Source organism: Arachis duranensis, chromosome 3, assembly GCF_000817695.3.
Source record: "Arachis duranensis cultivar V14167 chromosome 3, aradu.V14167.gnm2.J7QH, whole genome shotgun sequence".
NCBI lineage: Eukaryota > Viridiplantae > Streptophyta > Magnoliopsida > Fabales > Fabaceae > Arachis > Arachis duranensis.
This window is the reverse complement of record NC_029774.3, coordinates 124,848,443-124,867,850: the sequence shown is the minus strand read 5'-3', so window position 1 is coordinate 124,867,850 and position 19,408 is coordinate 124,848,443. Positions and strand designations below refer to the sequence as shown.

The window sequence follows — 19,408 nt, the reverse complement described above, 5'->3', positions numbered from 1 at the left end:
TTCCTGAAGAGTCCTGTGTTTGTCCATTTGCAATTACTGGTGGCCAAATAAGAACATTACTATTATTTATTACTATATGTTAGTGATCATGCAATTAATAATATGATGAAAATTAACCAAAGACCAATTTTATAACAAGGAAAATTGTTGCACAATCTTATTGTACTTTATGTTAAAAGTATCACCAGAAAGAATCAAATCCATGAACACAATACTAAAGATTAAAATAAAATCTCAATCAAAATTATAAAATCAGATACATGTCTCTTTTTCTTTCTTCAATCAATGCTAGTACATTTCTCTGTTTTTTTTTTTTTTTCTGAAATCAGTTTCAATGTAATACCTAATAGTATAGTGTCAACAAGACATCCTTTGATTTTTCTCTCTGATCTCTCACCTCAAACCTCATCCAACATACCATAACTATTCCTACTTGCATTCTCATTTGCCTTGTTTCATATAAATAATAATAATAGCAATCAAATGGTTACTCATTACTGTATAATAATGCTTCTATAGAGATAATAGAGAGAGCCAACTTATAGTTCAGTGTGATGAGTATCCTCCTCCTCTTCGACTGTGATTGGTTCTGTAATAACTTCCGAAGTGTTGTCGCTGGAATTGAGGCAATCGGCAGAAGGGTGCACAACACCATAGCCGAAGCCTTGAGCGGAGTGACAGTAAGTTTCGACAGTGCCGTCTTGCTTCTCCAAGTCCACATTGCTGAGAACCAAGCTGCTGCATGGAACTGTGTCACTGCATGCAAATTGAATGGCCTTGGCACTCCTTGTTGTCCCACTAATGTTCTGATACATGATCTCGCTTATCTCCACAGCTGATGTCTGACCAAAAAATCACATGTACATAAGGTTGTGTTTGTTTATAAAGACAGGATACTGAAACACAAACTCGTGTTTGGTAAGTGAGACATGGACAGAGATATTGTGTCTTAAAACACTGAATTAGTATATTTTGTGTCCTTTTTTATATAAAGGATATAAAGACACTGCATGAAGATACAATTTACTTTTTTATTTTTTATTTTATTATCACTATCAATTTTTTATCATTTTATTTTTTATTCTAAATTTTGTGTGAAGACAAAAAATGAAGGTAAGTTAGACTTTTTATTGTTTGTTCTATGTTCTATCTTATGTTCAGTTTACTACCAAACAAAATACAAAAATACTAATTTTTATGTCTCTATCATTTGTGTCTTGTCTTGTCATGTTTTCAAAACCAAACACAGGCTAAGAGATCATCATAACATAACATTATTATTACTGCATGATATGAAAAGATTTTATTTGAAATTATTCAAATAGAGGTGATTGGTGGAAAACAAGAGAATTTATCTACAAAACATTCCAGTTTGGTCGAAATAACACATTATCCGTTCAAAGGTTTGCGTTTAATTTTATATGTAAATTACTTGTATAAAAAGAAATCATTATACCTCAAGTGATTTCTTTCATTTACATGACTTCAATTAAGACCGTACTAAAGGAAATCAACTGCCAAAATCACCTAAATCAACCTAGTGTTGAGCTTAATTCATTAAAACTTCAAAATTAAGTACAAGAAAATGTGAAGCATGCTATCAAACAAAAATACAAGTTCTTAGTCAATCCTGTGTTCATTAATTTCATTTTATAGTTTTAATTATGTACCTGGTTTTGACAAGTAGTTGGTGAATCACAGTAAAATTGATCAATAATAATGGGGTTTGAGGCATTTTCCATCTTCACATTCTGAAAGCGTACTCCACGAACATACCCAGAACCCCCCTGTGTATGTTCCAGAGAAAAACAATGGAAAGAAAAATATTGTCATTCTCATATACAATATACATCAATTTTCATGGATTATTATTATTATACTGTATGCATTTGTTATTGTTTTCAGTGCATGTAGAAACCTTTATAAATCTAAGGGTTTGGCTAATCAACTAAGTTGTTAGTTTAAGACTTCAATAGTAAAAATTATTAATTAAAAACTGAAACTTTTAATTTTCAACTATATGCAATGAATTAATACCTTCCAAAATTTTTTAAAATTAAAATAAAATAAAAAAGTAAAAATATCAATTAGGAGGTGTACCTGCCAAGTCTTAATCCTGACACCATTTGTAGTATCCTTAATAACTGCTGTATCTAAAATCACTTTTGTCACTATGCCAGTTGAATTGTCTTTCCCAAGGCTCCCAATGCTGAAAAAGTTTAGATTTTTTGGGTAATAAATAAAAATTAAAAAAGGTTAAAATGTCAATTAATTAGCTTGTTAAAGTGGCATGAAATTTTAGACTAACAAAACTATCACAGAGAATTAAATTGATAACAATTTAAAATATAAGATTATAAGCGAATAAACTGAAAATCTGAGCCTAAAAATGTAAACATTTTAACCTAGCAACTAAAAATAGTGACACGAGAATTCATTAAATGCTGTTTTGAAGATTAGATGATACCTAATTCCATGTCCTGGTCCACAAAAAATTCTTTTCATTTTGATATTGGAACTGGCATTCACAATTGATATGCAATCATCACCTGAATATCATAGTATAAACTTTAGAAACATTGAAGTGATTTTATTCCACTAAGAATTCAGTGTGTTCTTTTTTCTAAGGGTCTGAACTCACAATTCAATGTCTTCACCAATTTAAAAGGTTGAACTATAAATGAAATAAAGAAATTCTGAAATTTTTTTGAAAGGACATAAGTTTAACAACTCATAAATCATGTTTTTAATACAAAAAAAAAAGGAGTTGGTAAGATCCATGTACAAATAAATCTGTCTTAAAATAAAGTTAATGGAACCACTTTTATTGTGAAGACATATCTAAATGAGTTGTTAAACTTGCGTGCATGCAAGAATCACTAAGTTGACAAAAGGGTGAAAAAGTTCAGAACCTGCTCCAATTTTGCTGTCTTGGATTATGACATTAGTTGATTCACTAATATGAATTCCGTCGGTGTTTGGGCTGTCATCTGGTGATGACACTTTGACACCATAAATCCTAACAGAATTACACCTTGATATGGTAAAATGAATCTGTTGGCTATGCTGTATAGTTAGTCCTTTCACCTTTATACCTGAGCTTGAATCAATGGTCAATGCCTGCAATCAATTCCATCAAAGTTGAGCAACATTTGGTAATCTTCATATAACACATATTGTAAAACCTTCTAGTTGGAACATACTCCTCCTAGATTCTGGTTTACTATATTTGAACAATAATCAAAGAACTCAAAATAAAGAATGAATTACCAAATTAAATACCCTAAATACTCTTATTTAACAACTACTTAATTTATAGTGCATACATTTTATTGTTTATTATGTTTAACATAGTGTTGACAATAAATATGAAAAAAAAAATGAAACTTATAAATATTACATTGAAATTTGAGAATAACAGATATACCGAATACAGAGAGTAGAATTTAATTAGTGGTTAAGAGAATGGTGCTTACTGTTGGTGCACCTTTGCAAGGCTGCAAAATAAAAATAAAAGTAAATAAATAGAGAGAGAAAAATAAGTTATTGCTTGCAGCTGAAGTTTTTATAAAATATAGCAAATTCAATGAGACCAAGTTCAGAAAATATACATTAGATTTGTTCTTCTTGCAAGATGCTTCCCACCATTTTTTGCCTGAGCCATCAATAACTCCAGCACCTTGGAAAACAGCTTTCTCCAATTTTGAAAAATCAAGCCAAACGCGTGCTAATTTTGAATCCCAGTTCTTAGGCTCATCTGGTGCTACTATTGTTCCATCAATCTGATAAATGCTAATACTATGTCAATAAACATGAGCTCATGGATAACGCAAAACTATAAAATATGAAAGATATAAATATTTCCGTGCATGATCACCTGGATGATTAGAGTGCCTTTACAAGGCCCTATGAATTTTGTTGCATTGACAAGGTAGCGGCGTCCTTGGGGAACTAAGAACACAGAATTTGGTGTAGAGCAAGAAACATTCCATGCTTTTCGGAAAGCCTGAGCATAACACCATTAGATAAAAAAACAGGGACAAAACATTTATCCAACATTGTCAAATTTGTGAAGTGCATGTTCAGCAAAAACAATGGACCACATTGGCAATTCCAGGTATAAATCAATAATGACATTTGTCGATAACAAAAGAACTTACCTCAGTATCATCAGATTCTCCATCTCCAGCAGCACCAAAGCTATCAACATTCACAAGAACCTTTCCACCACGCTCACTTGTCCATGAAGGAATGTCAGAGAGCTCTATCTCATTTTCTTCTGTATCCATATTTGCAAGTTCATCAAGCATGGCAATGTTGTCACATGTCAGGGTTCCTGTGACTCCATGAGCCGCTATCAGCAAACAGAATAAGGAAACCAAGAAGAATTTGTCCATGTTTTCCTGTTGTAGGCTGTACTGCAAGGATTGGTTGTTGATTTGATTAATGAATGAATGAATGCTTGGTTTTAATTTATATGTGTAGATTAGCTCTGAAAAATGAAGGATTTGGAGTGCTTTTATGGCTTGGCTTGAAAGTGTATGAAGGTGTTACATTTTCTACATGCCCCACACTTAAAGTACAAGGAAAAATATATTTTTGTAGCATTTTGCTTTACTCATCAACCAATTACAAAACTCATGAGTACTGTTAACAGTTGCACAATCTCTAATTTGCCAACCTGAAAGAGAAGTGGATCAGGTCACATGTAATCTAAGACCTTGTTACATTTCTCAAGTTATTTCAAATTGCATTACTATGTAGCCATAACTCAATGCTGTACATAAAAGGGAAAAAAGTATATATTTTTCTATTATTAGGAGTGTCAGTTAGTTACACCAAACAAGGGAAACACAAATGCCGACTTTCAATTTCTTGGCATGCCCAACAGAAGCTCCTACCAAAAGAAATCTTTCCCTTAGAATGTAGGATTGCCCAAATAGACAAGACACAAGACCTGGACATCTTAGTAAACATCTTCACCCACACAGTAATTTCTGCCATGATTGGTTTCTCTTGTGTGAATAATGGCAAGATGCTTCCCCAATTCACGAACTCTTTTCTTTTAGTTGTATATTTCAACAATCAATATTTTATCTCAATTAAACTATGTCCAATCTCCCTTATCATCTTCCTTGCTAGAGCAACCTCTCTGATTTCCCTTGAGGCATCAGACTTCCCAATCTCAGCATAGAAATTTGAAGCTTGCAACAACACTGCAGGGTTATTGGAGCCTAGCTCGACTAAAGCCTGTGCTGCTCTTGTTCCAACCTCTTCATTCCCATGGACCCTGCAACTTCGCAGCAACGAGCTCCACATAACACAATCTCTTTTTTCTGGTGAGAGTAGCAGCAACTCTTCAGCTTCATATAGGAGCCCGGCACGGCATAAAAGATCTACAATGCATGAAAAATGCTGGCGATTGGGGTGAATCCCATGAAGAGATTTCATGGAGTCAAAAACTATTTTGCCCTCCTCAACTAGCCCTTTATGATTGCATCCTGTTAATGCACATAAAAAGGTAACTTTATCTGGTTTTAGGCCCTTCTCAATCATAGCTTGAAGCACTGCAAGTCCTTCTTCCCCCATTCCATTTCGGGCATATCCATTGATCATAGATGTGAAACAAATAGCATTTGGAGAACTAAGACCCTCAAAGATCTCACAAGAATGTTCCACATGGCCACATCTTGAATATGCATCCATTAGGGAGCATGCCACTGCAGCATCTCCTTCGAGTCTGTATTTTAATGCAAAGCAATGCAATAACTGAGATATTGTGAAGCTAGCTGAAGCAGAGACCGACAACGCCTTCAGCGTTGAAGAGAAGGTTACTTCATCTGGCCTAATACCTTCATCAATCATCAAACAAAACAACTCCACCACATCTTCAATTGCACCGCAGTAAGAAAGGGAAGTCATCAACGAATTACAACACTCCAAAGTTCTCTCAGGGAGACATTCAAACAGAGCTACAGAACTCTCAAGATCACTACATTTTCCATACATATCAATCAATGCAGATTGAACATGCACACTTATTTCATCAAGACCCAATTTCAAAACACAACAGTGAACCTGCTTCCCCAATACAACATCTTTATTTCTACTGCATAAATTCAAAAACCCCACCATAGAACGCACAGATGGCCTCTTCCCCCAGAATTGCATAACACTAAACAGTTTCAAAGCTTCAAACACCAACTCATTTTCTGCATAAACACAAACCAAGGAGTTCCAAGATATGACATCCTCAACTAGTATAGCCTCAAAACACTTCCTTGCACCAACCCAGCACCCACAAGCAGAGTAAAAATCCACCAAAGCATTAGCAACAAAGACATCAGATTCTACCAAACCCATCTTCAAAATTCTTCCTTGAATCTTCATCCCTTCATGCAACCTTCTCTCAACACCACACCCCCTAAGCAAATAACAAAAAGTGACCCCATTCGGCTCCACACCTTCAAACCACATCCAAGAGTAATAAAACCCAACCAACTCATCAACACAACCCAATTCACACAACCCGCGCAGCACCACATTCCACAGAGCTAAATTTCTCTCTGGCAATTCGTCAAACAGCTCCAGTGCAGCCCCACATAACCCCAAATTCATATAGAACCCAACAAGGGCGCCACCAACGAACACGTTCGACAAGAAACCAAACTTGACAACCTTGCAATGAACCTGAAGGCCTTCTCCGAAAAACCCATGATTAGCACAGAGAGATATAACAGATGTGAACGTGGTTGGGGTTTCCGTTATTCCAAGCAAACCCATTTCGGCGTAGAGATGAAGAGCACGTGGCGGTGAGCCATCATGACACGTGGCATGCCCTGAAATGAGTAAGTTGTAGGTGACGGCATCACGAAGGGAAGTGCTGTGGAACACTGCGAGTGCTGAGTTTAGGTTCCTAGATTTGATGAAAGCGTTGATTTGGCGGTTCTTGAGGTAGATAGGGTCAACGGTGTTGGGGCGAAATGGCACGTGGGAATTGTTGGAAGGTATTATTGCCGTTGTTGTGGATCTAACGAAAGCGAGTAGAGTGAGTTGAGGATTTGTTTGCTTGGAGAACAAGCGTTTCAGCAGCATCTAGGGAATGACGATGCCTCCTTTCAAAAAAGTTATATGTTGTCAAGTAGCTCTGCGTTCTTATCTGTTTTGCATTATTTTTCATTCTAATCAACTATCGACTCTGTACTAATTCAGCTATAGCAAACTTTTCTTTGGTGTGAAGAAACCGGAAATAAACGAATGAATATACTGGTTTTATATTATAGCTGGTACTTTTTAACTGCTCAAATTGAACAATAAAATGTGTTTAGCTTTTTCTCATGAATATTATGTGAATTCTCATGAAGCAATTCTACCTCTGCAGTGACCCGAAACACACGACATCTCAAAAACCTTACCTAGCTAACCTTGCAGAACTACTTATATGAATTGCTTGATTGTGATTCAATTAATAGCATTAAATAGTTTGAGCATTAAATATGCAACAAATTTAGATTCTGAAACAACAACGAATGCTTCCAAATATCTATAAAACACACATCTGTTTTCAGCTACTCATAATCGTAAGTATCAAAATTCTCTTGAAAACTAATAAATCATACTACAAATCTAAACAACAGAAATATTATAGGCCTATAACTATGCGACGTCAATGTTTATTATTCTCAGCTGCATTCTCCTCCTTCCCAAGTGCAACCACCACTTTTTTCAAGATGGCTTCGGTAGGCTGGTGGGAGTTCTCAACTGCCTTTGAGATAGCTTGCCATTTTTCTCCATGTTTTGGTTCTGCACTAACGCACCTCTTCAAAACATCCTTCTGGCTGTCCTCAGTTCCATGCTGAAGTTCAAATTTGTAGCACAATGCCCAGAAATCCCCAATGTCAGGGGCTAATGTTACTGCCCTGTTCAACCAGGTCCTAGCTTTGTCAACCTTCCTATCGTGCCAGAACAATTTGGCCACAGCTGCGATAACATGGGGATCATGATCGCATTTCTTGAGAGCATCCATACTCTTGGTTTTGCGCTGAGGACGGGGAACCATCTCGATTGATGCAGCCCAAAGAATACCACTGTTGGGACACTCCTGCAATGCTTTTGCCATCAAGATATCAGCTTCTTTCTTGAATCCATGCTTCAATTCTGCTCTTACAGCAGCTAGCCAGAGTTCAGGATTTTGAGGATTCTTCTTTCTAGCCATTGTGAGAACTGCACGAGCTTTACTCAGTCCATTCATTGTCTCCTCAAGATTAGCAAGAGAAAGCCAAAGAGGTACACAATTAGGACAGTTCTTCAGTCCAGATTCATAGACCTTCTTAGCTTCCCTCATATGATGTTGGTGGCTTTCAGGCTGATCTTGTCTCTTCGCATTCTCAGCAAGCCGCTCTTCAAGCTGGCCAAGCATCAACCACAGTTTGAAGAATGAAGGGAATTTCTTCAGTCCTTCATCTAGCAACCTCCGCTCCTCTTCGATGTTTCCCAACTCTCTCTCAACAATTGCTGATTTCATCCAGACTCTCTCTGTGCCTCCCCTCTCTCTGGCTTTAGCCAACAACATCCTGGCTCTCTCAGGTTCATGGTTTTCAAATTCTAGCTTGAAAGCCGCAAGCCATATTTCCTCGGAATTAGGAATGGCAGCATAAGCTTCTTGGAGGATGGCTCGAGCTGCAGGGACATCACCAGCAAGCCACTTCTCTTTGGCACCCATAAGCCATAGAACTTCAGCCTGTGGTCTATAGGTAACTGCTTTTCGAAGTAATGCATCCAGAGATTCCCTGGTTCCATGAGTCTTTTCAAGTTGTGCTGCTTTGAGCCATATGCTCTTCTTAGTTAAAAAGACAGTCAATGCATGAGAATATATAGCTCTGGCAGTCTCAATAGAACCTCTCTTCTTGCATTCCTCTGCATCAGCAACCCATGTCCTCTTCCTATCTTCTTCTTCCACTCCAACTCCAATTGTATGATGGATTATAGCTTGGCAAGTAGCGACAGATCCAGCACGCTCTGCAGCCTCCGCTTCCCTCATCCAAGCCTCTCTATCAATTACCACAGCTTCTCTCTGGAGACTCCTTATACCCCTCTCAATAATCTTGCCAACCATGGAAGTGTTCCCATTAGCTTCTTCCAACTTTGCAGCTGTTATCCATATGGCAGGCTCCTTGGGCAGCCTCTCCCTTGCCCTGTTAAGAACCTTCTTAGCATTATCATAAGTCTCCAACCTTGCAAGTGCAAGCCAAAGCTCAACATGCAAAGGACAGCATTCCACGGCTCTGTGAAGCAAGAGCCTGGCATCTTCTTCATTGGCAAGCTCCACAACAGCCTTCCACAGCCTAACCGAATCCGGAATGTGCTCCAACCCTTTCCTCAACACCCTACTCTTGTTTGCATCATCCTGCTCCAACTTCGAGGCCTGCATCCACAACTTCACAGAAGTTGGAATCGACTTCACACCCCGAGCTATAACCGCCTTTGCCTCCTCAGGATTTGCCAACCTACAAGCTTCCAGCCACACATCCTCATTCTTAGGACACTCCTCGCACCCTCTCTGTATCAATTGTCTCGCTGCCTGAATCTTCCCCGCCAGCTCCTCCAACCTAGCAGCGGCAATCCAGCCAGGAGGATGCTTTGGATTCGTCTGAGTAACACTCTTGAGCAACAACCTAGCCTTCTTAATATCCGAAATCTCAGCATCACTGGTAATCTTCATGCTCTTCAAAGTAGTCAAATAACCCTTAGGATCCACATTAGTTAAACCAGAAACTGAATCCGACAACCTATCTAACTTCAGGGACAACACAGTACCCCTGCCCTCACCAACGGCAGTCAAGTCCGTCACCGGAGTCTGCGCCCAAGGAGTCTCGGTCCCTCCAGCAGCCCTGGTCTTAGGGTCCAATGCCGTGACATGCTCCTGCTCCTGCCTTGCCTTCTCAAGTAATGTATCAGGTACGGGCACAAAGCTTTCAAACCTCTTTTTCTTGTTCCTCAATGAATAATCCCCAATTTCGGGTATATTCTCCCACTCATCAGCAGATAAAGTATACAACTTCCTCTTCAAATCTGCAAACTGTTCTGTGATCTTCGGATTCGAAGCACGGTACTTTTCAATCTCCTGCTTCAACCTCGCTTCCCTCCTATCCTTCCTCCTCGAATCCATTCTCTTATCAATAGCTTCCCAAACAGCATCAGCTTCTTTATCATCCTCATCATACTCCGCAGATGCGAACAAACCAACATCGTTCCCTTCGAATTCATCAAATTTCTGATTCTCGTCATAGCCTTTATCTTCTCCTTCATCTTCTTCCTCTTCCTCGCCGCCTTTCCCTCTTCCTCTTCCAGCGGGGGCAGCAGCTGCACCGCCAATAGTTGTGGCGGATCTGTCGGGAAGATCGGGCGCGGCGCGGGCAGGACCGATATCAGATCGAGTGGTGAATCCTGTGGCACCACGACCGAGACCGGCGACATAGTTCGGCGGCGGCTTCGAGTTGAGAAAGTCGAACCGTGGCTTGGGAACCGCCGGAGGCTGCGTGCCACCAAGGAAAGGAACGTGAAGGGTTAGAGTTGAGTAAGGTCCGACGCCGAGGTCGGCTATAAGTGCAGAATCGTCATTCCCAAGCAATCGGAGGCTGTTGGAGATAAACAAACGCTGCTGAGAAACGGAGATGCCATAATTATCTTCAATTGCAAGCTTGAGGCGATGGAGTGTGGTGGAGTTAGGGTTTACGTCTAATGCTAGGGTTCTGTGATTGGGTGGCACGATGAACACCATGGTTAGGTATTTTTGGGAAAATCGAATGAGGGAAGATGATGATGGGGATTATGATGATCGATTTCGATCTCCAAGCTTTCTTTTGTGCTTATGGCACAAATTGAAGATAGAACCTATGCTATGTTAACTGTTAACTGTTCTGGAATTTTTAGGACTACCTACTAGAAGATGAACCGCCATTCGTGTGTGTGTCGATTTTTTGGTAGCCCACCGTGATTCATGATTTGGTTACATTTGGAACCCATCAGGCCCAGTGAACAGTAGCCCACTATGTTTTTAGTCCAGGTGTATTTTTTCTATGAGAATTTATTTAAATAAAAATCAAAATAAAATATTTGAAGAGTGGTGACAATTGTTTTGATGGTGTGTTCTTTTTTCAAGCAAGGCATCTTAGAAGAAAGCTTGTAATAATGATACAACATGCTTATTATTTGAATTGTGGCCGGTGTAGTTTCATCTGGAATACCCCTAGTAATTTCTTGAATCCATGCATAATCATGCCTAGTGCCTATAAACCACTCTCAAACTTTGACATAGTGACCTTTCACTTTACATCCATTATTATCAAGAGAGTTTTACTGTATGTTAACAGAATAGTGTAGTCACCAAAAAAAAAAAGTATTTGTTAACAGAATAGTGTAATAAAAGAAAATTGTGATAACACTAAGGTCTTGTTTGGTACATGGGATAAGACCTACCGGTATTAAATAAAACATGAGACCAAAAAAGGAAAAAAGAAAAATAGATAACAAAAACAACATGAGAAATGGATCCTTCCAATAAGAAAAGTGTAGGCAAGAGCTAGTTCATCAAAACCATTTTGCCAAATATGATGCAAAAGTCGGTATAGTTATTAACATAGAGCAGCAAATGTTCCTTCTTATACAACCAACAACAGGGCTTAAAGAATATTTACACCCAATCTTCATGTGTTCATGATGCATCAATTATTAACACACTGGGGAAAGATGCTCCATAGAAAAGTTTACAGGAAAAGGAGGAAAGCTGTTAACACAAGGAAATCTCAAAAGAGAATATTGATATTCTATGGATGTAAATTTTGCAATAACTTCACTTATAATTCATCTTAGGTAAACAAGTCACACAAGAACAGCCATGCATATTCCAATTTTTTTCCCTTTTAAATACTTACCCTTTGCAAGTTAAGACAGATACACCTGGACACTTTGAGTTTTCATCAATTGGCATACAGGACAAACATTGATATATCTATCACAGTTGTCACACAAGCATAAGTGTCTGCAAGGCATCAACAACATGGAAACCTCCTTCGCCCTGCATGCTCTGCACATCAGATTCTCTATGCCTTGGTGCTCCTTCAAAGTAGATTTCATTCGTGCACCTGGATTGCTGATCAAGCTATTCAAATCGATATATGAGGTGGCATCGTCAACTTCGCTACTGTCTCCGAACCCTTCCTTTCCTTGTTCCTCTCCTTGTGTAATTGCTTGCTGGAGATTGTTCCTTAATACATTGACAACTTGTTCATTATACTTTGCTTTGTAGTGCCAGCTCTGTGCTTCGATGGATACTTGTTTTATTCTCTCTGCTAGTTCCCTGTTTTTCTGGTTAATGTTCTCTATCTCTGCATCTTTTTCCCTTAGCTTCTTGCTAACACCTTTCTCAATGGCATTAAAGACACTGGTCATGTGTTTTTGTTTCATATCTCTCACTGCTTTTGACAATTGGTCCTTCTGCATAGAGAACATTATAAAGTGCACTAGACTCAAATCCATGATTCACAATCAAAGTGAAACATATGTCTTTGTATCTTAGTGCAATAGGAAAACATAAAATTGATAAAACCCATAAGCAATCATTCAAAAAATTTCCACGACTTACTCCATGATTTAAACATTTGAGAGGTGTTCAACAAGCAATAATTCACAAGGAGAATAACTACTCATAAATTACTCAATGAAAGGCCTACCAATAAAAAGGAGAAATTTCTACCAGGAAGTCTGCATAATGGTTTATCTGAAAAGCAGAAGAAAAATGATAAAGCAAAATGGAAAAGTATCCACCATAAGATGAAAGCATGGACATACAGAAGTAGCACCAATAATAGAAGCTAGACCTCTCACAAACAATATTACAAAGAGAAATGCTACTTGACCAGAAAAACTTCATGGTGGTTGTTGGTTGAAATATAGATGTAGGACTGACTCAATCTTCCGAGAACGAACCACATGCCTCATCATTCTTGCAATTTAAATATTTCAGGCTCTTCAGCATTTTTATAGGGCAAAATAACATAATGAAGAGCTATAGTGACACTCTACCTGTAGCTGAATATACTGGTCCAGCTCTTCTTGCTGCCTATCAAGCTCGGTTCTGAAATTGTCACCAAGGGATAATATGATTGAAGATGCGGCAGTCATGCTACCACTAGCAGAAGTAACAGAAGAATTGCGCTCATCATCATCATAAGAAAGCCTCAATCCTGTTGACACTTGATTTGGATTTGGACTATTTGCCAATCGATCAGCTTTGTCCTGACAGACATTGTAATTTAAGGAAATCTGAAGCTTTTGCTGCTTTGATATATCTTCTGCTGCTCTGCTTCGTTTATTAGATCGAAACATGGAGCTGAGATACTCATTTCCAACGTAACTAACAGGGTCAATATTGCATCCAGCTTGTACTGCAAGATATGTCACATATTCATCGGTTTGAGACTATGAAAAATGAATTAAAGGAACTACACAGCAAGTAACATGATGTACAAAAAATGGTAATTTTTATCTTTGCCAGTAAGATGTAAAATCATTCAAGTGAGGCCAATTCAAATGTTATGAAAAGGGAAAGGATGTGAAAAGGATGGAGCCCTGACAAATGGGACTTTGTACATAGGGACTAGGTTAGATTATTGGTAAGATAAATGTACATAAGAAGTTATACGGAGCAGAGGGCATATGTTGAGTATATAGGAACTTGGGAACTAAGGATACCGAGGGATCTCTGATATCCTGACTCTATGAATTCCTTCAGCAATTGTACATATTTTCTTTGGTTTCTTGCTATCGTCTGAACCAGTTCTATAAGAATGCATGAAAGGTGCAGAAATTGGTGTGTACTATATGATATATGGTCCATCTCCCAGAGCATCAAGATCCATATGAAATGCACATAAGCAAAAACATTCAACACAGAAAAACGTCATAACCCAGAATCTGTCACTCCATCCCTTTTCCAGAAAAAAAGATGGCCCCGTCATGTCCACAAATATCAGGCAAAAGGAGCGCAGTTTTGTCTTCTATTACTGATTACTCTTTCATTCTTCTATTTTACTCTCAATGCCGGTTGTTACACAGCACATGTAAAAGAATCCAATTCCAGGCAAATAAAAAGTTATAACAAGTAACATCACCATTACTAGTGAACAAGCAGTGGCAGCTGGCAAACAAACTCCAACAAACAAGAAAGAGCTCCCTATGTAACAACCATATCTAAAATGATAAAGCATTCAATGTGAAATTCCATTATTCCGTGACAAAAGGAAGGCGAAAACTCACTATTCCCAAACAACTGCAGTTGATTTGCTTCATTGGTTTGATACTGAAATCGAGCCTCATCCAAGACATTTTTGCGCCCCAACATTATCCTTGGAAAAGCACTTGTGTATCCTGAAATAGTAAGAAATATCTACATGTAAGAAAGAAGATCAATTAACATCAAAGTCGCAAAATATGCAAAGCTAACATGATGAAACACACCATCATCAACAATTTTAAGAAAAAAATGAGCACAACAATTTAAGATATAAATGCTTGAAAGTTAAGAGGGTTAAGGGAACTGGTGGTTCTAATGAAGTATAATTTTATCAGTTTTGTCACAAGGGACTCTAGGTTTAGGGAGCAAGTTCTGATGATAATTCATGCCTACATATAACAAAAGCAGTGAATCTATTTGTTCAAACAAAAATAAAAGAATGTACACAATTTCCTCTAAAGTGGTGATGTTTACTCTACAAAATATAGAGAACTCCTGAACCATTCAAAAGTAGACCATCATCTTTTTTCATAACAATAATAATAATAATAAAACTGTTCTAGAATCTTCCAAAACCAAAAGGTTCATGAGGATCAAGTTAATCTAGCAAAGTTTGACCCAGTTCTATGATGATCCACAAGCAATTGATGAACGAAGACACAAAAAAAAACACGCATGAAGAGCAAAATAGAAGGTTACCTTGGATGTCTCCGACGAAAACACAATGCTAGTAGCTAACAGCTGTAACACAAGATAAGACGCTTGAATCACAAAATCGATAAAGAAGAATCAACAAGCATTGGAATAAAAGAAATAATACCTTAAATGCCTTGTAATAAGAGAAGCCACGAAAAATTAGAAGATGAAAATAAATTAATTAATTAAGTTAAGTATGGAGTTGGTAAGTTCCAGAGCATCAGATAAGAACCCTGCAGTAGTGACTAGTGACAAGGAGAGAGAGATGAAGATGAAGAAGATGATGATGATGAGAATAAGAAGGGGAATAGAGAGAATAAAGCTAAGTGGGGTGGGAGTGGACGCAAGAGAACACAATCTGATACTGCAAAATCTACAAAATTATTATTATTATTATTATGCTTATTCAAATGCTTACGCAAACTGCTTTCTAATTTGCTACTGAATTTTGATTTCAAGATATCAATCAGTGATATATTTTTAATTATTTCATATAACTTTCATAGAGTAAGCTTTTTTCAATTTAAATATAACAGTAAAATAGTCATCCAAAAAAAATATAACAGTAAAATTAAATACTACATAAAAGTACTCATTGTATTTATTTGAAACAAACCATGCTCAGGATTTTGAAAAAATCGTAACAGACTCAATAACCGTATTTACGGTGAAGAAAGTGAGAATTATGGTGGGCCCCACATTTACTGTGTTGTGTAGTGGTTTGTCGTTTTGCTGGATGATTTTGGCGGGTAACCATGGAGGCCCCATTGGGCATCGGCCATTAGCATTGGTTCGCACAATTTTAGGTCCAACACCTAACGCATTCCATAATAACGCACCAACTACTCACACCAATATTATTACTCTTCTTTTATATTTCTTTTCATTTATAAATTCGATATCACAATACTAATAAGATTACCAAAAATACTATCTGCATATAAAGAATTAGTTGCTAAATTAATTATATATCTTTTACATATTTTTAATATATATTTTTTATATCATATTATAATTTTTTCATATTTTAACTAAAAATGTGAATTTACTTTATTATTATTTACACCTCTCTCTCTTCATACTTAAATGGGTTGTGTATAATTAATTTTTTTTTAATTATTTTGCTAATAAGATTATAGCTAATTTGAAATGTTGTCATGTTGAATGTTGACCTTAAAAAAGTCGTGTATTACTCCAAAACCATGTATTGAAAAAATGATGATTCATGATCCATTATTTGTGCATTCAACATATGGGATTTTCAGTTAAAACTTAAAAAATATTTTATTCTATTGTTGAATGCCAAGAAAATTGCTCACTTATTTCTTGCTTAACTTTTGTGTTGAGGCTGCTAGCTAATCACCAATTAAAGCAAAATGTTAAGGACCGAGTCATCCATGGCCATGGCCCTTGCACAACCATGTATATAAATGCATTTTAAAAAGGATTAAGTATTTTTTTCGTCCCTAAAGTCTGAGACTAAAATTAAAATTGTTTTCAATCTTTTTTTGTTATTAAAATCATCATCAACGTTACAAAACGTTATAAAATCATTCTTTTGAACATAATAATTTTTGAAATGACATAAATATCATTTTCCTATTATTACTAATTACCTCAATCCCACCCACCCATTACCCCACCCCTTCCCACTGCACCTAAAACTGACAAATTGAAATGAAAAAAAATAAAAGAGGGAGAAAAAAGAAAAGGAAAGGAAGAGGGAGGTGACGGCGAAGAAGAGGGCGGCCTTCTACTACGAGTAGATGTCAGAGTTGCTTCATCAGGGGGATGGCAACAGGTCGGAGTCGGGCGCTTAGATTGCGCAGGATAACGAGGTGCTCGAAATTCCGTTCGTTGTGGTGGTTGTCATCGTCGCCGGCGATGAGGTCCGGAGAACGTGCGACACTTAGTCGACGGAATTCGGGGCTCCCTTCGCTGAAGGTGCTGCATGTTGGGAATAGGTTTTTGTTTGGGTGCCATGAGTATATAGTGATGCTTTTTGATGGGTGCTCTGTTCTTGAGAAATTGGTGTTGGAATCAACCTATAGCGATGCATGTGGAGGATTGGTTTGTGCCCAGAAAAATTCGATTTGAATTTGAATCATTTGGTGAAATTAATTACAATTATTACCTTGTTATTAGCTTAATAATAATGTTTTTGACATTTATGATTTTTATATGATGTTGTATGTTGTAGGAATTTGACAAGAGTCATGGAAGTGGGTGGCAATGCATTGTAGGAATAGATTTTGGTTCTTATGTGACGCATTGTTATAGATGTTTCATCTATTTGGGAATTGGAAGTTTGGCCCTTTTGCTTTTAAAGCGCTCTGCTGGTCCTGAGGCACAAAAAAATCACTTCTCAACATAAGAGACAGCAAAACCATAATAACTTTCTTTTATTACTTCTATTTTTAATTTTTATATTGTTTTTTGGTTAGTAGTTTTATAAATTTCTTTTCTAATGTGTTGTTAAAGATTTTAGAGATGAAAATTCTTGTAATAGTTTACTAAAATCATCCGTTAGCCAAATTTAGATATATTATTTGTACTCCAAGAGATCTAGACTTGTGTATGTTTAGCAGTAAGAATGATTTTAAAATCATAGATATGGTGGTTATGGTGGAAGTGGTGATGGTTATGGTGGCAGAGGTGATGGTAATAAAGAAAGGGAGGATGAGATGTGTAGCAATGGTGATAATGATGGAGGTTAGTGGTAAGGGTAGGGAGGGTTTTTCCATTTTTGTTTAAGGATAAATTTGTCCAAAAAATATTGTTTATGGACAAAAAGACAATTTTATAACGTTTTGTAACGTTGAGGATGATTTTAATAACAAAAAAAAGTCGGGGATGATTTTGATTATAGCCTCAGACCTTAGGGATGAAAAAAATACTTAACCCTTTTAGAAATTTTAATTTCATCCATGACGCTTGATATATATGACCATTTTTATTCGGTTTGAAAAATTGTTTGCCCATCAGCACATAGAGAATATAATATAGATGAGTGTTAGGGGCCAACAATTTTTGTGATTTGTAGCCATCAAGTAGCCATCAATGATGATTCTAATGGTGTGAGATTGATGTGAGATTTCATCCAATAGCTCACTTTTCTTTGCTGATTACATGTTGACCAAAATTTAATAAAGCTGCTGACCCCTAAACTTTTCCTATAATATATTTATTATGTATTTCAGCGTACATTATGGAACTTGGTTTCATGAACTTCACTTTATAGTATACATCCATCAATCCATACATGTATGTATTAATTAAGAATCTTCATCATGGATTATTTCTGATTAATTAATTAACGTAATGAAATTATGGCATAGTTGATCTTAATCTAGTTAGTGTATGTGATTACAAGAAAAAGGTTGAGATTGTTGAATGTAGTGTCAGACATTAACGGCGAATTTTCTGTCGGATTTATCGTCAAATTTGGCAGTAAATTCATCACCTTAAAATATTACCGTCGAAACAACAATTCCGAGGGTAACATTGACAGTAAATTCATCACCTGAAGTTGCACTCGAACCTTATAGTAGTCCCTTAATTTAAAAGTTACCCGTATTCATCTCTGAAGTTGCATTCCGGGACTCAGACTTGTCCTTCCGGCACATTCTGTCCATCTAGCGCTACCAGAAAGCTGAGTTGGCATCCTTCGTGACACGTGGGCATTACTACGGCTAGCTGCTGTGGCAGAGTAAACTGTCCCGAATCAATTTGTTTCCTTAATTCAACTTAAAACCCTAATCCCCAATTTTGAAGCCCAAAGTGCTCACTCTCTTCTTTTCTCTTCGGTTTTCTGTTCTTGTCTTCTCCATCTTTGAAGCCCGACGGTTATGGCAAGCGCAAGCAATGCAGCTGGGAGCTCGAACAATCCACGATCATTTGGAAGCATCATGAGGAGAATGAATAGAAATAGAGAATCGCGTTTGCCAGAATGGTGTGGTTGCGGGTCGAGACCAGTGCTGCGGTGGTCAGGGACAGATTCTAATCGAAGGAGACCGTTCTTGGGTTGCCCAAACTACAATGTAAGTATTATTGTTGTTGATTGCTGTATTTATGGATATAAAATTTGTTGATTCAATTTTCTTGGCTGTGCAGACTGTAGGTAAGAAATGGTATGGATTGTTTTTGTGGGTTGATAAAGATTTGGAAGAAGATGTCATATCATGTGATGATAGAACAAGACATTCAGTTGATAATGAAAAGTGAAAGATGAAGATTGCTTGGAAATTTGGTAGATTAGAGGCTGAAATTATGGTTCTAAAAATGGGGGGATTTGATGTTTGTGTTCATGCTGCTGATTGTAGTTGGTGTTCTTGTGTTAAAGTTGGATAGACAATATGGTCAACTGTATCTAGCAAAAAATAAATGACATACATGTTATATGCATATGTTGTTCATGTA

General features: G+C 37.2%; 4 protein-coding genes across 5 annotated transcripts; all 4 read right to left on the bottom strand.

Annotated features, from left to right (window-relative positions):
* Positions 1–257: 257 nt before the first annotated feature.
* Positions 258–4,640, bottom strand: LOC107481336 (probable polygalacturonase At1g80170). Its single transcript, XM_016101615.3, has 9 exons — positions 4,161–4,640; positions 3,878–4,006; positions 3,612–3,782; positions 3,477–3,497; positions 2,913–3,120; positions 2,468–2,549; positions 2,101–2,209; positions 1,671–1,787; positions 258–842 (listed from the first exon to the last, which is right to left on the bottom strand). The coding sequence occupies exons 1-9, from the start codon at positions 4,395–4,397 to the stop codon at positions 540–542; spliced, it is 1,377 nt and encodes a 458-aa protein (XP_015957101.1). The 5' UTR covers positions 4,398–4,640; the 3' UTR covers positions 258–539.
* Positions 4,641–5,085: 445 nt separating this feature from the next.
* On the bottom strand, positions 5,086–7,095 carry LOC107481335 (putative pentatricopeptide repeat-containing protein At3g05240). Its single transcript, XM_016101614.2, has one exon. It carries the CDS (start codon positions 7,093–7,095, stop codon positions 5,086–5,088), a length of 2,010 nt encoding a protein of 669 aa, XP_015957100.1.
* A 411-nt stretch (positions 7,096–7,506) lies between these two features.
* LOC107481338 (protein STABILIZED1) lies at positions 7,507–10,943 on the bottom strand. Its single transcript, XM_016101617.3, has one exon. It carries the CDS (start codon positions 10,778–10,780, stop codon positions 7,667–7,669), a length of 3,114 nt encoding a protein of 1,037 aa, XP_015957103.1. The 5' UTR covers positions 10,781–10,943; the 3' UTR covers positions 7,507–7,666.
* Positions 10,944–11,585: 642 nt separating this feature from the next.
* LOC107481339 (probable BOI-related E3 ubiquitin-protein ligase 2) lies at positions 11,586–15,440 on the bottom strand. 2 transcript variants are annotated; one of them, XM_016101619.3, is made up of 5 exons: positions 15,114–15,440; positions 14,993–15,034; positions 14,317–14,427; positions 13,084–13,445; positions 11,586–12,495 (listed from the first exon to the last, which is right to left on the bottom strand). In XM_016101619.3, the coding sequence occupies exons 3-5, from the start codon at positions 14,399–14,401 to the stop codon at positions 11,944–11,946; spliced, it is 999 nt and encodes a 332-aa protein (XP_015957105.1). In that variant the 5' UTR covers positions 14,402–14,427; positions 14,993–15,034; positions 15,114–15,440; the 3' UTR covers positions 11,586–11,943. The 2 variants fall into 2 exon arrangements, with proteins under 2 accessions (XP_015957105.1, XP_015957104.1); XM_016101618.3 differs by having other exon boundaries at positions 14,317–14,446; positions 15,114–15,438.
* Positions 15,441–19,408: the final 3,968 nt, after the last annotated feature.

What these genes read in the sequence shown, in the direction of transcription:
- LOC107481339 (XM_016101619.3), bottom strand. Translation starts at nt 14,401, where the DNA reads ATGTTGGGGCGCAAAAATGTCTTGGATGAGGCTCGATTTCAGTATCAA. An exon ending in ACTGCAGTTGTTTGGGAATA is followed by an intron (nt 13,446 to 14,316) that starts GTGAGTTTTCGC and finishes CATATCTTGCAG; the next exon opens with TACAAGCTGGATGCAATATT. An exon ending in ACCAGTATATTCAGCTACAG is followed by an intron (nt 12,496 to 13,083) that starts GTAGAGTGTCAC and finishes TTCTCTATGCAG; the next exon opens with AAGGACCAATTGTCAAAAGC.
- LOC107481338 (XM_016101617.3), bottom strand. Translation starts at nt 10,780, where the DNA reads ATGGTGTTCATCGTGCCACCCAATCACAGAACCCTAGCATTAGACGTA.
- LOC107481335 (XM_016101614.2), bottom strand. Translation starts at nt 7,095, where the DNA reads ATGCTGCTGAAACGCTTGTTCTCCAAGCAAACAAATCCTCAACTCACT.
- LOC107481336 (XM_016101615.3), bottom strand. Translation starts at nt 4,397, where the DNA reads ATGGACAAATTCTTCTTGGTTTCCTTATTCTGTTTGCTGATAGCGGCT. An exon ending in AAGGCACTCTAATCATCCAG is followed by an intron (nt 3,783 to 3,877) that starts GTGATCATGCAC and finishes AGCATTTATCAG; the next exon opens with ATTGATGGAACAATAGTAGC. An exon ending in TCAGGATTAAGACTTGGCAG is followed by an intron (nt 1,788 to 2,100) that starts GTACACCTCCTA and finishes GAACATACACAG; the next exon opens with GGGGGTTCTGGGTATGTTCG.